At 38.5% G+C, this 15722-nt stretch overlaps 1 protein-coding gene across 3 annotated transcripts in view; it reads right to left on the bottom strand.

Annotated features, from left to right (window-relative positions):
* The window catches only part of EYA1 (EYA transcriptional coactivator and phosphatase 1), an 82146-nt gene that overhangs the window by 22411 nt on the left and 44013 nt on the right, over positions 1–15722 (bottom strand). For all 3 annotated transcript variants that reach the window (XM_064442558.1, XM_064442559.1, XM_064442560.1), the window contains exon 10: positions 15018–15107. In XM_064442558.1, the coding sequence (XP_064298628.1) occupies positions 15018–15107 (90 nt within the window). The remainder of the gene's footprint in view (positions 1–15017; positions 15108–15722) is intronic.

The raw sequence follows: 15722 nt of genomic DNA, 5'->3' as shown, positions 1-15722 counted from the left end.
TGTTATTCTTCATAGCTCTAACACTCATAAACCACGGCAGCACATTCCACAACATTCAGGCATCATGCATTTCGGATGGGTTGAAGCTTTTAGCTGGGTTCTGCACAGGCCAGCAAAGCCACAGTTCTGCCTATGAATAAAGACTTTGTTTTGCATTTCTGTTCATTTACCTATAGCAACATGTGTGGTGTAATTTAGTCACACATTCATGAAGTGGAACTTCATGAGCTTTCTGCAAGTCACCCATGGTTGTAGTATCATGTAGAGGAGAAACTATGTCCAGCCATTCCCTCATATACATATCAGGGATAATTCCTTAACATAATTTGTATTTCCTTTCTTTTCTTTCCTTCTTTCCTGCAGCGAAACTGAGCTGTTCCTGGATTGCTACTGTGGAAGACTAAATGCAAGTAGATGGGCTTTGCGTCTCAGTCTGAATGCACTGAGATAATTGCTGTGATGCCTGCTGGAAGGGAGTCGACACTGTTGATGGGTTCATTACAAAGTGAACTCTCCTACTCTTCGTAGGACTTAAAGAACCTTAAAAATTAGGTTTATATCTGTAAATGTAATGCTGTAAAAAAAAGAAAAAAGCTCTTCTGAAGCTTTTGGAATAATCACATTCAGCTTTCCCAGAACTCTTTGTTGCTGAAGGTGAACTACCAGAAATTGAATCATGGGCTCCTCATAAAGCATACCTTGCCACAGTCTGGTCAGGAGGTTCGGGTCACAGCCGTTACCAACATCAGCAGCAGGTGCACTCTTATTTCAGCCAAATGAGAAAAGGCAGCTTTGAATAGATATTCCTCTGTAAGGCCCCGGATGGCTTTACTCGGGGTGAGCCAGGATTAGTTCAGCTGCTATCCTTATGGTATTTGGGGGTGGGAGGGAGATAATTCAGCCAGCTCTGCCTGAAGTTTTCCTCTCCCTGCAACCATCCCTTGTATCTCACCAGGAATAAGGCTTACTCAACAGCCTTTCCCGTAATCACTTATTTTTTTTGAGTACAGTGGCCCAGAAATTTCATTATGTATTTTCATTATGGTCTACAATCCTTTCTACCTGTTTCTGTAATAAGTCACTACAGTTGTTTCTTATTCAACATCAGCTATCCAATTAGGAAGTGAAGGCCAAATGTTTGCTAAGACTTTCCAGGATCCATCCTCCAGTCACAGCCAAATCAGGCTAACTCTGCCAAAATCAGATAGGTGCCTCAAGGAAAACAGCTATTTCTCACAGCAGTAGAACCAGACCTAGTGGGCTGAACACGAACTTCAGTCCATTGTTCATTGCTAAATGAAGGTCATCTGGCAAAACTCAGCACTTTATGAAAAGCTGGACTGCTATATTCTCAGTTTTTGTAATGCCAGCAATAAATATTCACATGGCCAACATGAATGATTACATTCAACCAAGAGCTGATTCTGTTTTCAGTTGCATCTTTAACTATCACACTCTTCTGAAAACTATTTTCAAACAAAAAGTATTTCTTTCATAGACTGTTTTTTAAATATTTCTAGTGAAGAAATATTTCTTTGAATAGTAAAGAATGCACATGCTATTTTTCTGGTTTGAGAGAATGTGAAATGTAATGTTCTTAAGAAATTGATTTTCTTTGGCCTCATCTTAGTCGATATTTACTTTTGGGTCACCTCTTTACCTCAAGAGAAGTTAACCTCCACCTATCAACAACACCATTGCTCTGTACTAGATAATTTTTTTCCTGACATTGAGACAGCGAGGTTGATTTTCTGCCTTGCTGCTACATCATTGACGATCCCAGCACAACAAAGGAAATTCATGCCATAATGCTACCCCGAGGTCTTGCAATGCTCTAACACAAGTTTGCAAATGAAATGTTTTAAATAGATCTGGGGTAATTGCGCATGAGGGAAACAAAGAGCAGGAAGCACTCAAAGCTGCCGTGTTTACCTCTTTAACAGCTGCTACCTATTGCTTTAAAAAAAAAATCCCAACCAAAATAGTAACAAACGCCTCCATCCTCCAACAACTAACTTTATGAATGATTGAAGAATTAAAACCCATAAAGTTGCTGTATGGTTTGGGAAGAATCATTGAATTCTATGTAACTTTACTCCTCATCTCGAATGGAAGATAATACCAGCTCTAACAGTGGTGCTGCAGACTTATGGTTTAATCTTTTAAGCATTCTGAAAGCTTATCACAAACCGAACCTAAGTGCAGTAACTGTTAATACCAACTAAGTTCATTTATGTATTAATGCATTTTCCATTACACTTTCCTTCTGATAACATAATTTAAAAAAAAACATAAAGAAGTAAAAACCAGAAAAGCTATACTAAGACATAATAAAAACTGTAAATAATTATAATTACTAACTACAAAATAATATTAAAATCTAATCAAAGAAGAAGATTTTTCTCCTTTCTCCTGAACTGCTTTAATTCATACATACCAATATTTTATGTTAACTCAAGGACAATGGTATAACTTTGCAGTAGTTTTACTGATTTCTGAAGCATTATTTCACACCTCTGCAACTGAAAGCCTAGAAGTCTCACTTGCCTTATGGACAAGTGAAATGGGAGCTATTAAATGATACACACAATCACAAGTAACTTGTTTTGGAACAGCAGTACTTAGAGGAGAAAGACTCTGATTTACTGTTGTTCTGATTTGTTCTTTTTCAATGGGTTACCCCATCATTTTGTAAACATAATTTGTCACCAACACCAGCCAGAGTTCTCTGTAACTCCTTTTTGCCTTTCTTTCAGATCTGTTATCCCTGCTGAGAGAATCTACTAAAGAAGAATTTTTCATACTGACACCAACTGTAGTCTTGCTGTGAATAACCACATTCCCATAAAAATCATTCCATTTATTGCAAAGTTGTTGGCAGACCATAGGAATAATAGTCAACTCAGGAAACCTTTTATCCTGAAATCACATAGCTTAACCCTTTGCATGACCATATGAAGTTTACACATAAAAGCTGTATTACCACACTGCTGATTTAATGCTTTAGTAAAAGCATTTTTGTTGTTGGCAAGTTTTTAAAATATTTTTTTTTCACAGTGCTTCTTTTAACTAAAAAGAAAAAAAAAGACTGAATTTTCATCCATCAAGCAGTATTCATGCTTTTTTCTTAATGCACAATGTTGTATTTAAAATTAGACTCTTTCCCAATACATGAAATAATACATTAGCATAGATGCTTGGGTATGGTTTTGATTATAAACTAAAAATTTAAAGCCATATGAAACTTTTTTCCTGTTCTTCCTATCTACTTATAGTAAGGAAAGATGTATGAATTTACAGTATATTGGAACAATTAGAAAAAAAACCTGTTTGCTTTATGATTTTTGTGGAAGATATTTCTGTTAGTCATTATATTTGCTTTGTTAAGCACCAAACTAGTGGAGATTACATTCAGGAAAGAGACATTAGTTTTGTTCATCAGTCTCTTGACTGTTTGGGAGTCAAAGGTTGCTTGTATTCAAATTTCTGTCTGAATTTATTAAAGTGATGGAACAAAAAGAGTCGGTGTATGTTTTCACTGTCTTTTTTTGTTCTGTTCATCAGCCCTTATTTGTAGGTAATTCTGGCTTGACTTTATTTGTTTGACCAAGGCCATAATGGGAGTTTTGGACTTGTAAATACACCTTTAAGAAAAAATATACAATTTTTGATCTGATAAATTAATTGAAATATTTAACTTGTGTTTTAAAACATTTCAGTCAGAGAAAATTATTCAAAAACCTCTTACTTGCATTTTAACTGCTGCTACAATTGGCTCTCCTCCTTGCCTACCGATGTTAGGGAAGGCATTACTCCCCCGTGTATCCATACTTTACATTCGCAATGCGAGTTATACAAATATGCAGAAGAAAAAGAGGAGATCGTTCAACTGATTGAAGTGATTTTCTACAGTTCAGAAAGGATTATCTGCTTAGATATAGCTGATCTTTCTTGTGGCAATAATATTTCAGCTGAGCTCAGTACTCATGTCAGCAGTCTGCGCTCTGCTGTCAGTGATCACATAAGAACTATCATCTCCTGACTGCACAGAGTACTGCAGGTAATGTTCAGAAAGTGCCTAGACTGCCCTGTTCTGACTGGACAAGGATCTTGTGAAAAAAAACCCAAATCAAATACTCAATTCGTTCAATACCTCATTGTTTCTTTTAAGCTTTTCTTTTACATTTTTTAAAATCCTCATTAAATCCTTGTGCTTTAACAGCACACAATAAGATTGCTTTAGTCCACTACAGAATCACCCAGCTTCTTGACCGTATCTAAAGACACAGTTTAAAAATACAGTTAACAGCAGTCAAATTTTACTTTTAAACACAGAAAAATAGAAGTTATACTGCTATGAGTAAAGGGAATAATCCCCTCCCCCTTTCTTTAAAGTTTCATTAGACCATTGAACTGGATGAAATTCAGATAGAGGCCTTATTGTAACCACACTGAAACAGTAGAAATCTCCCGAGACCATGAAACTCAAACATTTTGGGAACCAACTTCAAGCACTCCAGCACTCCTTTCGTGCTTTTAAAACAAAATGAATGAAAGACACTTCTTAATTTTTCTCCCTATAGTAACATTTTAATATGATTCCTACAAAAAGCCCAGCACAAACAGATCTGTTTAAAATGCATGTACATACACATTTTCTTAAAATTTAAAACTACAATTGTAGCAGTCACACATAACCACACAAGCACAAACCGCATGATGGCTCTCACGCTATCAGACAACTGCACTGATAACATTGTGAATTTGTGATAAAATTAAACGTAGGCTGACGAGGCTGATAGAAACTACCTACCATGCATACTGCTAAGATGCTTATGCTGTGGTTTCAAATCTTTCTACTTATGTGAGGATTGGCTAATGTGCTCTCATCCTGCAAAATGGCATGTAAGGATGACAGTTTCGCCTAGCTTTCCTAAAATAAAAGATACATAATTTTCAGAGACCAACCTGAATAATGCAAATCTGAGATTTGTGGTTTAAGATGGCACCCAAATCAAAAAGGAGAAAATTTTTTTAAAGGTGACTATTAAGTTCTCTTCAGTTTATCTTCTGGGTTTTGCACTGAAAGAGTCTGGTGAGGAAAAAACAATGTTTTGCCTCAAAGTGGTGGAATCAGCACAAAATAACTGCATTATATGAAAAGAAAGGGTGGGCTGGGAAAGATATTTGAGTGTAAATTAATGTTGATCTTAGCTGGAATAACTTGCACTCCTCAGCATTTACAGCTGTGCCGCGGGCATGACTGGCTGTATGAGATTTTACACCTGTCAGCTTAATCAGAGACCAAAACACAGAATCTACTGCTCAGGAATGTTATTTGAATTTGTGAAACTTTTTAGATTTTTAGGTTATAAACTAATAATGGATTACTTTGGGAACTTATGAATGAGTCATAACTACAGTATTTATATCTGTAGTAGTAGATAGGCTTTTGTTCAGTGGTATTCATAATATTTAAAGAAAATGTAAAAACTATTTTGTTCACATCAGCTCCATGAAATAGTAAAAGCCAAAGAGAAGCCTCTCTATGCAAGAATAAACGGAAAGCAATACATTAATTGATAGCAACATTAACTGCTTTTACCATTAGTATCAACTATAGTTACTCCATCGTTTGGCATCACTGTTCATTATTTCAGACTTCTTGTATAATTTAAATAATAAAAAAAGCCCATTCAAATCTGAAATTACAGTTCTGGTACTAAGAGGCCTTCAGGATGAATCCCATCATTACCTAGTTTAATATGCCGAACCGTCAAGCAGTGTATCACATCCGTGCTTAGGGCACAATCTGAATTAGCAGAGGAGCTCTATGGCACATATCAAGGATTTTGCAACTCCTCAAAAGTAAAAATTCAGTATGGGGAGGCATTTATATGTGTCAGCAATATAATGTAAGCCAGTGTTTTGAAATCCGCTAATGAATTGACAGCAAAAGCATGAAAATAGACTGCAAACTTCTCAGTTTGTTAAATTTCTTACAGTGAGTTTTGCATCTCAATTTCCATCAAGCTTTAGACAGGTTTTTAGAACAACTATATTGTTTCGTTACTGGTTATAAGAGAATTTTCAAAGTGCTGTCTCATGTCATTCATGGTATATCAATTTTTATGTTACCCTTCAGAGCCTGCCGCTGCAGCACAACACTAAGGTTTCTGTTGCAGTTAAAGCTGCCATACCTCAGGCAGATCTGTAATTCCAGAAACAGACCCTGTCTATATACTTCTTTCATGCAGATACTACAATGACTTCCAGGTACCTTACTGCTGCCCTTCAGAACACTATCATCTCCTGTACTGGCCAATCCTGAAATCTGATATTTCAGGCTCTGCAGAACCTAGCTGTAATGGGCAGGTACAATTGTTACCATGAAAAGTATGTCAGCATTTGGTATTTTATTTCCTGGGAAGAGGACAATAACTTTAATTCTGTCACCAAAAGGAACACCTTTGAATGTGCAATTTGGAAGAGTGTGCAGACAAAACACGTTTTGTTATCTGACAGAAATTTCTTTAGGCTACCATCTTGGAGATGGATTTAATAGCACTAAAAGTTAGCTTGCTGTCTATCACAAATCTTTTTTCACTAGCATGTATGCCACTGACAAATGGGATGCCATCCAGAGGGACCTTGACAGGCTTGAGGAGTGGGCTGATGTGAACTTGATGAAGTTCAACAAAGCCAAGTGCAAGGTCCTGCACCTGGGTTGGGACAGTCACCAGAATCAATACAGGCTGGGTGGTAAACTGATTCAGAGCAACCCTGCAGACTTGGGGACACTGGTGGATAAAAATTTGGACATGAGCCGGCAACGTGCGCACGCAGCCCAGAAAGCCAGACATATCCTGGGCTGCATAAAAAGCATGGCCAGCAGTTTGAAGGAGGTGATTCTCCCCCTCCCCTCCACTCTGGTGAGACCCTCCCTGGAGTACTGCATCCAGTTCTGGGGTCTCCAGCATAAGAAAGACATAGACCTGTTGGAGCAGGTCCAGAGGAGGGCCACAAAAATTATCAGAGCAAGGGAACATCTCTCCTGTGAAGAAAGGCTGAGAGCGCTGTGGTTGTTCAGCCTGGAGAAGAGTAGTCTCCAGGGAAACCTTATTGTGGCTTTCCAACATAAAAAGGGGACTTATAAGAAAGATGGGGGGAGACTTTTTACCAAAGCCTGTAGCAATAGGAGAAGGTATAAGGGGTAACAGTTTTAAACTGAAAGAGGGTAGGTTTAGATTGGACACACGGAAGAAATTCTTTATGATGAGGGTGGTGAGACATTGGAACAGGTTGCCCGAGGAGGTGGTAGTCACAACAAAGTCAGGTTGGATATGGCTTAGAGCAACTTCATCTAGTGAAAGATGTCTTTGCCCATGGCAAGGGGGTTGGACTAGATGATCTTTAAAGGTCCTTTCCAACCCAAATGATTCTATGATTCTATGAAATGCTCTTTACTATACTGGGCAATTTGTGTGTCAACGTATTTCTTCACAAAGCACGCCTACTCTTTAGCTCATTTGTACTCCAGCAAAACCTAGGCATCCCAAAAAGAAGCCCTAATACCAAACAGTAGACTACATGGAGTTCATACTGATTACTAGCTCACAAGTACAGACACCTGAAACACTACAATGATTAGTGATGACTGATGGCCTTCTGCCCTACATGTTGTTTTCTTATTTTTTTCCCCGTGCTTTTAAAAAACAGACTTCCTTGAAATGTATGAATAACTCAAACTGGAACAATTACAATTTACAGAAATAATCCAAAATAAAAAGCAGTAGAAAACAAATTAGCAAATACAATGGAAAACTGGAAAGTTTTCTTGGATGACTATTTGCAATTAAAGTTGTTTGAATACACGCACTTTCTAATTGTGTCAGCAGAGAAAGCGTTTGTCAGGATGTTCCTGAGGTCTAAGACATTAAAGAGACCAAGCTGAAGCATGGTTAGAAAGATAACTACAACTGTACACAATAACAACTACTACAACCACCAAGCTTGGCTGTCTCTTTTCCCTCTTGAGTACTTTATAATAGAATTATCATCCTCCTATCTGTAGATACCATCCTTATCACCACTGTCATCCTTTCCTGGAGATGAGGAGACTAAGGCACACTGATCAGGACTTACAAAGTAGCGGCAACCACAAAAATGGACCTTGTGTCACTTCATTCTACACAAATATATATGCAAGATACATGCACCAGACAACTGATGAGTACATAATGCCAACAAAGGCTTACCCTGCAAATATTCAGGGCTTGGAGCATGGCTTCAGACACAAAACAATCTTGATCTGATTTTTTTTCTGTGCAGATGTTGAACAAGCTTTTCTCTCTGGGGACTGTGCTTTCACAATCCTCATTTTCCACTTTCTTGGTCTGCCTGGCTACACCTCTGCAGCTCCCCTAACTCCCATCACTGACTGAACCGCCATACAACTTAGTTAAGTTTAAATCTAGGCAACTTCATACCTGTCACACCTGCCCAAAGCTGGCTCTATGACATTTCCACAAGGTGTGAGAAAATAAATGATGGACTTCCACACTGCTAATAGTGGCCAACCTGCTCTCCCAGCTTGCTCTGGAGCTTGCTCAAAGCCTGCACTTAAGGGCTGGCTTGCATCCAAGCACTTCACTTGTTAGATTATTTGACTCTAGGACCAGATGCGCTAAAATGCTTTCAGAAAGAGGAGTATTTTACCTTACAGTGGTCATGGTTCTTTGAGATGTGCGGTAACCTGCACATAATAAGTCTGATGACTGTTATTATTCAATAACGTGTATTATCATAATGCCCACAATCCCAAATCATGCTTCAGAGTGCTACTGTGCTAAAAGTTACCAGCCTAAGTCTGTGGCATATTAAAGTATCAAGGTCTGAGGGGAAACAGTTTTCCTTTCTCTTTCAGATTAAAGAAACAGAACATATGGCTGTATTGCTTCAAAGGCATTCCTACAGGGCAATGCGTGATACACTGGGGACAGCTGTGTGCATGGTCACTGAAGGACCTGGGAGGAAAGTCACTTAGTCTCCCGCGGTGTTACTGAGACCTACAAAGGAGAAAATTCTCAGGCTGATGAAAAGAAGAATATATGTTCCTGTCATGAAGAAAAGGTCTCCTTGAGGCCTAGAAGTGATTTATATGGTGCATTTGCTTCCAACAGCAGGGAGGCAGCCTAGTTTCACCTGTAAGAATTGAAGGCAAAGGCCAAAGAGGGACTAATGTTGGAGAAGTTTTGCTCTGTGATCAGGCTTCACGGTTTCTGTGCTAGGGTTGAGTTTCTTAGGCCTGAGCTCTCACTACGATCTCCTTGGAGCACCTCTTCTTGGAGCAATCCCATCAGTGCCCAGTGTTAGCGCAGAAGGTGTCATAGTCTGCTTTAGTGCCATGAGAGTCTGCATTCCAACGTGGGCCTTAGAGGTCCTTTATATTTCTTTAGGAAACAGAAGGGCTTTGCATACTGCTGGGTATCAGACATCCCAGTCACAGTTCAAGTAGAAAAGCTGCCTTTCACACAGCCTTGAGCTTGCGAAAGAACACAAGGGAGAGGTAGTGTTGACAAATACTGATAGTCCGATGACTGGGTGCTACAAACAAGGAGAGCAGGCACATCAACATAGTAAATTATGCAGGAAACAATCCACAAAGGGCAGTTTTTATTAAAAAATACCTGCCAGTTAATTTCTCCCTATCAACTTCTAGGTCTGAGTAAATCCAAGAGAGCAGTTACAGACTAGTAGGAGTCCTGGAAGGATTTATTGCCATATGGGTGGAGGGAGGAGGTTTACAGGGCAAACACAGAGTGTGAGAGTGCGAGGCTGTAAATGCTGTTTATTCTTTGCTTTAAACTGTGAAAAGATGCATCTATGTAAGTCAGTATCTCGATGCTTCACGAGAGCCGGTTATACTCCCATATGTGTAAAGTGTAGGATTTGTAAAATGTTTCTGTATTAATCTAACTTTATTTAATGGAGTGATGAGGCAAGACAGTTCAGAGCAATGCAGACGGCTGCTCTTGTCTCACTCCTTGGCGTGGGAGGACCGGCCAACCCTGCCAGCAGGCAGGACAGAGGAGCAAAGGCGCTGCCCGGTAGCCGGGTGTGGGAAGCGAGCACCATGGCCCCCGCCTGCCCGGGTGGCTGCTCCAGCCAGCCATGGTTACAGACAGAGCTGCATCTTATGGAAATCGCATGCAACTTTAATGCAGGCAGCTTTCCAGAGGGGTCCATGCATAGTAATAAGCTAGTGCAATGCCTTAAAGGTTCATTAATCTGAAGTAACACCGTACTTGTAATCATAAAGCAGTTACGCAGCTCTTTTTGACACACAGAAGAGACTATGCTCTGAATTTTCACCAGAAACACATTGATACATATCCAGGTGGATTTTAAGTAGGAATCTGAGGAGAAACTAATCAAAAGCAGCATTCCTAATTGTTAGAACATATTTTCCTTTTTTTTCTCCCAAAGAACTAAAGTTACTGCTTTACAGTAATACCTGATAGCATTCCCTCATCTTTTATCATTAAGAGAAATAGATCAACTAACATAGCTGAAAAACTCATACCATGCTGCCATTCACTATAAATGACTCTCATACATACATCATCACTTTGCATATAGAGACTCCACAAACAGAAGTGAATTGCGAAGCCATGAGTGCGCGTTATATATCCTTCACTGATGGAAGGAAAATGAATGCTAATCATCATTACTGTGCCCTTATGCATTATTGCATTTCTTGGAGATGTCAAAATTATTTTTTTATAGTATCATAATATATATAACCTTATTTTGAACCCCCCACAAAAGCCCACACCAAAAACCTGAAATGGACAGAAATAAAAAGCCTAAAAGAAAAAAAAACAACTACAAATTAATTTTATTTTAATTACTTCAGTAGAATTCAACACAGACCAGAAAAAAAAATATCTTATTCATACAAAAGTGTCAGGTAAGGATAAAAGAAAAAAAAAAAGTCTTCATAAGTGACATTTTTCAGCCACAGTAAATATCTCTAAAGGAACAGATCTGAGATGGTACCATTTTAGAACAGAGTTTGTAAAGCACTGAACTAACTTTTAAAAATAAAACGTTCATAATCATTCACATATATACCATTATAATATTACACCTTATTATCCCCATCACAACATAATCAGCATGTAAAATCACACATTTTCTTCTGATGAGATAACTCTGGTTCTCCTGGGAGAACTGCATCAATGTAGTTATTCTCTCCTGCATGCAATTAAAATTCTACTGTAAAACAGAGTATGAGAAATTTAAATGAAAATGTTCAATACTGAAAACCTAAACTTCCTATTTTGAAGCCCAAATGCAGATTTTGGAACCTAAATTTTGACAACACTGCACTATTTTCTACTGTTTGGCCTAGTGTACTTCTATAATTTCATTATGAAATTACTATTAATGCAAGAAAGCATTGTTTATGATGGTACTTAGATCAAATTATACATTAGTAAACATTAATATTTTCCTTTCAGTATGTTAAAAAATTTGTCATACCCCTTTAACATGCTGTTTAAGAAACATTCCTTCAAGATCTGAAATTATTTGCTATCATATCTATTTGGAATTAATTACTCTAAATAAATATGTGCAAAGTAGAGGAAATAAGCCATCTCTTTTACTTTTTCTCAAACCAATAAACTAAGAACTAGTACAAACTAAGGGTGCAGTAACTAATTGTAAGACTAAGTGCCGCTCACCCATTCATAAACAGAACACTGACTTCAGAGCTAGATGGTGAGATCTGACTGAATTTTTTCATGGAATTTGAAAAATGCCAATTACAAATACCATTATTATTACATTAAGATCAACATATAGGAAATTAGATGATTCATTTACCTGGCTGTATCCCCTACTAAATTAGGATGGATAAACTAGCTTGCAATTGATATGTGTTGGCATTGATTCACTTTATACAGACTAAAACATGACTGCTGAAGTTTAGAATTTAACCTAATAACATTAAATTAATCTCTAGGTTGAGCTTTGAAAAGCCAGTTGGGTCATACACAAATCAAGCAGTGCTTTGGAGATCACTGCTGCAACTCTGCCCTTTGCATTCAAAAAGTTAAATCAGTCTTCAGCAGTTTCTAAGAAGACAAAATACTTTCCCCATAACTTGGATAACAAGAGTTAAGTTCTGATTAGAACTTTCTGGAACACGTTGGATGAAAATAAGATTTTTATTAAAAAACATTAACTTGTGGTATCTGAGAAAATGTGCATCATAGGCCAAAGTTATGACAGACGACTGCCTGCCCATAAACCCAGCCTGTCTATATGCCAGGAAGGGTTCCCTCTGAGCCTGGGTGAGCCAGAGAGCATCAGCTTTCAGTTTCCCACTTTGAATTATGCCTAGACCCAAAGACATGTCTACACTGTGGGTTAGACATGTTCCAAATGCAGCTTTGCCTGTCTTCATACTATTTCTGGGCAAGGATGCCCAAGCTCTGTGGCTCACTGCCAACATTGCCTACAAACTTCTCGATTCCTAACAGCCAGATGCTTATGAACATGAATTGGAAAGCTTAGGCCTGAGCAGGTCACCACTAGATCTTCCAGACTCAGCCCTTCATCAGCAAGAACAGATGCTCTGAGCCTGAGGCACAGCCAACCCAAATTGCCCACAGGTTTCATGGAAGCCTGTCAAGCTGTAGGGCAGACTGAACTTCCAAACCACCAAGCAAGGACTTTGAGTTGCTCAGATGCATGCGAGGAATCTGCCCCAAGGTCGCAGGCCTTGGGAACCAGACAGGCCTTGCTAATAATGGTGATACTCACAAGAAAAACAAACTGCGGCTCCAGGAGGACACGTTCCTTCAAGAACACCACATGCCTGCAACGTGTTTCAAAAAACCTGAAATTTATGGTGAACTGAAAGCCTCAGTCTGTAGCCAGGTCTAGTCCTTACATGCTGCTTCCCTCGAAGTACAGGCTCTGTTATGCCCTCTCCTTGTGCACTTCTCTGAAGACTTCTCTATGGCAATCCACAAGCACAAACCCACTCCCCTGCACCACTGAACATGCTCTTATCTCCCTTGGACAGACCATGATCTTTCAGATCAGAACTTATGTTCCTCAGAAATAAGGACTTAAAGCTCATGTATAAGGATATGAACACAACTGCTCACTCCTAAGTGCCTCTGTGTATGAAGAAGACAGACTAGAGTATAGACATAGACTATTACACTTGAGTTTGGAGAGGTGAGATAAACTGGCTTGTTATGGGGTAAGTGCAAAGAACCAAGCTCATTCAATGAGCTCCTCTGCTTCCATGAACCACCTGGATCAGTATTTTTTCCATACACAGCTTCAGGGTTCTTCCGCGAATGAACTGCTGTGCTGTACTGTTAAGGGTGTAACACGCCAATTAGCAGAAGATAATCTGCTATCCCTAAGATGCAGTTGATTAACTTCCATTAAAGTCAGAGAGGGTGACAATAACATATAAAGTGGTGGCTACAAGTATCCGGCTACGCACAGCAAATGAAAACACACTAATCTTTATTGAATATGCTGGTAAGATACAGTAGTACTTTCTCTTTCTGCTCGGAATAAAATGAAATATAACCAGAAATCAGAAACAGATTTGGAAAATAACTAGCATTGTTATACTTTTCTACAAATCTGAAAAATCAGTCTTATACATGCAACTCGCTAATGGAGTTTCTTATATCCAAGCCAATCATATCTGTACATACAACTACCTTAATGAAAGAAAACACTACTTTAAAATGTAAAGAAATCATCTATTTTATTGTAAGTATAAAAAAGAAATACTCCACTAAGGAAGGGAAGAAAAAATAAAGCACATTTAAATAATTTCATTACATTCTAAGATGCCAAATCATCTGTGAGTGGTTTCTTTTTAGATGAAAAGAAATCAAAATATAGGACAGATGTTGGACAAACCACATTTGAGGTCTATCACACACTGGCATTTTTCAAATTATTTTGGCTCATCTATTAAATAAGGTGTATTTTGCTTGATTTTGAAAAGGGAAACATCAGGAAATATTTAAAGGCCAATTGCTGCCAATTAACTTTGATCAGCAAAAGTTGCATTTGAATCTTTTAGATTCTTTTGCCTGTCTGGAATAACACACTATTCTAAAATCTAGCAAAACAACAACTTGATGATTAATGTGTGTTGGCAGCCCCACCACAAGCTTGCTTAACAGTTGGATTTTAAATAAACAGCTGTCCTCATTATGATGGGAAAGAAATCTGACTGTTTTCATGTTTTTGTGTTATTAAAATATGATCAGAAATTGCTTTCTTCCCTTTTAAGATGAAACAGCCAGGCATTATAGTGACAGTCTCTTTCAGCAGTTTGGATAGTTTTAGAGTGATCTCACAAGCGTCGCCAAACCATAGCCTATGTAGGCTGAAAAAGCCCTTGGCGTGCCAACACCAGCTCCTCGCTCACACCACAGGGGAGGGGGAGAGAAACCCTAGTGCCTAACAAATCGTACCTGCTGCCAGGGAAGGCGGAGGACCCCCAGTAGTAGGCCACTGAGACGGACAGCGTACACAACATTAATGATTCCCCTCGGGTTTAAGGTAATACTTGCCCACAGTGGGATGTGAGAAATCTGTACCCAGCCACTAACTGTTTATAGAGGCTGAAGTTTAATATTTAATGGCCTGTGCAGACTTCTGAATTCTGATGTTTATAGACGCTTTTGGTGTATCAATTTCTAAAACTTGCCTACTGTGGTCATAAATACTAAGGCCTGTGAGGACAAAACCCTCCCATTTAAACTACTGTAACCTTTGAATGCCATTGCAGACACTTAGTGTAGATATTATTATATATCCTAATGACTAAATTATACAGATATTTTTCTAAACGTTTCCATATGAAAACTGTAAAATGAACAATAATTGTCAAACCATCTAATAACACGTAAAGAGACAAATACTAAATCACCTCTATGTGTTTTCAAAGAATGAACACTTACTTCTAAATCATTAAAGAAGAGATGCGTGTCCGCCAAATTGAAAATCATCTCTTCCATTCGGAGTCCAAGAGACACAGAGGTGGGCGGATCCTTAAAGAAGAAATTAAGCAAGTACACCATCAATTCCATGCCTAACGTACATACCAGAATACAAACTGGAGGAATTGCTTTTCAAGAGAGATTACTTGATGTGTTAAATGCAACATCCACTTGTTCAGTTTAACTTCAGCAACTCTCTAATCCTGTACTATAACACTTAACCAGTAACACCCAAAAATACGACTTTAACTACCCATACTGTGATTCTGCAGTGCGACCTCGGTGGCCACCCTTGTGCATCCCTGGCATGGGCTCTCTGCCCTCCACGCAGAAAGGGCAAATCCATTTCAGCTACAATTTATCCAGATTTTACAAGTGTTTACAATTGACTGGGGACATGATGATGCTATTGTTGCTCAAATTAAACTCTCACTGGTCACAAGTGAAAGGATTCAGTCCTGGGAATACCTAGTGACTTTAAAGCAAATCACCATTAATGTTTTATTTGCAAATAGCAATTATATTTAAAACCACTCCTTGATTCTCCACAAAACCATGCTTTAATTATGCTTTCAGTTCGGCCCACCCATGCAGAGTGAACAAATCTATTGTTTGTTATTAATACGTAACACACTTTAACTTCTCTACAGAAATTACCATAACAAC

The sequence above is a fragment of the Phalacrocorax carbo genome, chromosome 2 (assembly GCF_963921805.1).
Source record: "Phalacrocorax carbo chromosome 2, bPhaCar2.1, whole genome shotgun sequence".
In the NCBI taxonomy this organism is placed as follows: Eukaryota; Metazoa; Chordata; class Aves; order Suliformes; family Phalacrocoracidae; genus Phalacrocorax; species Phalacrocorax carbo.
Note: the sequence above shows the minus strand (reverse complement) of the source record. Positions and strands in the feature narration are given on the sequence as shown.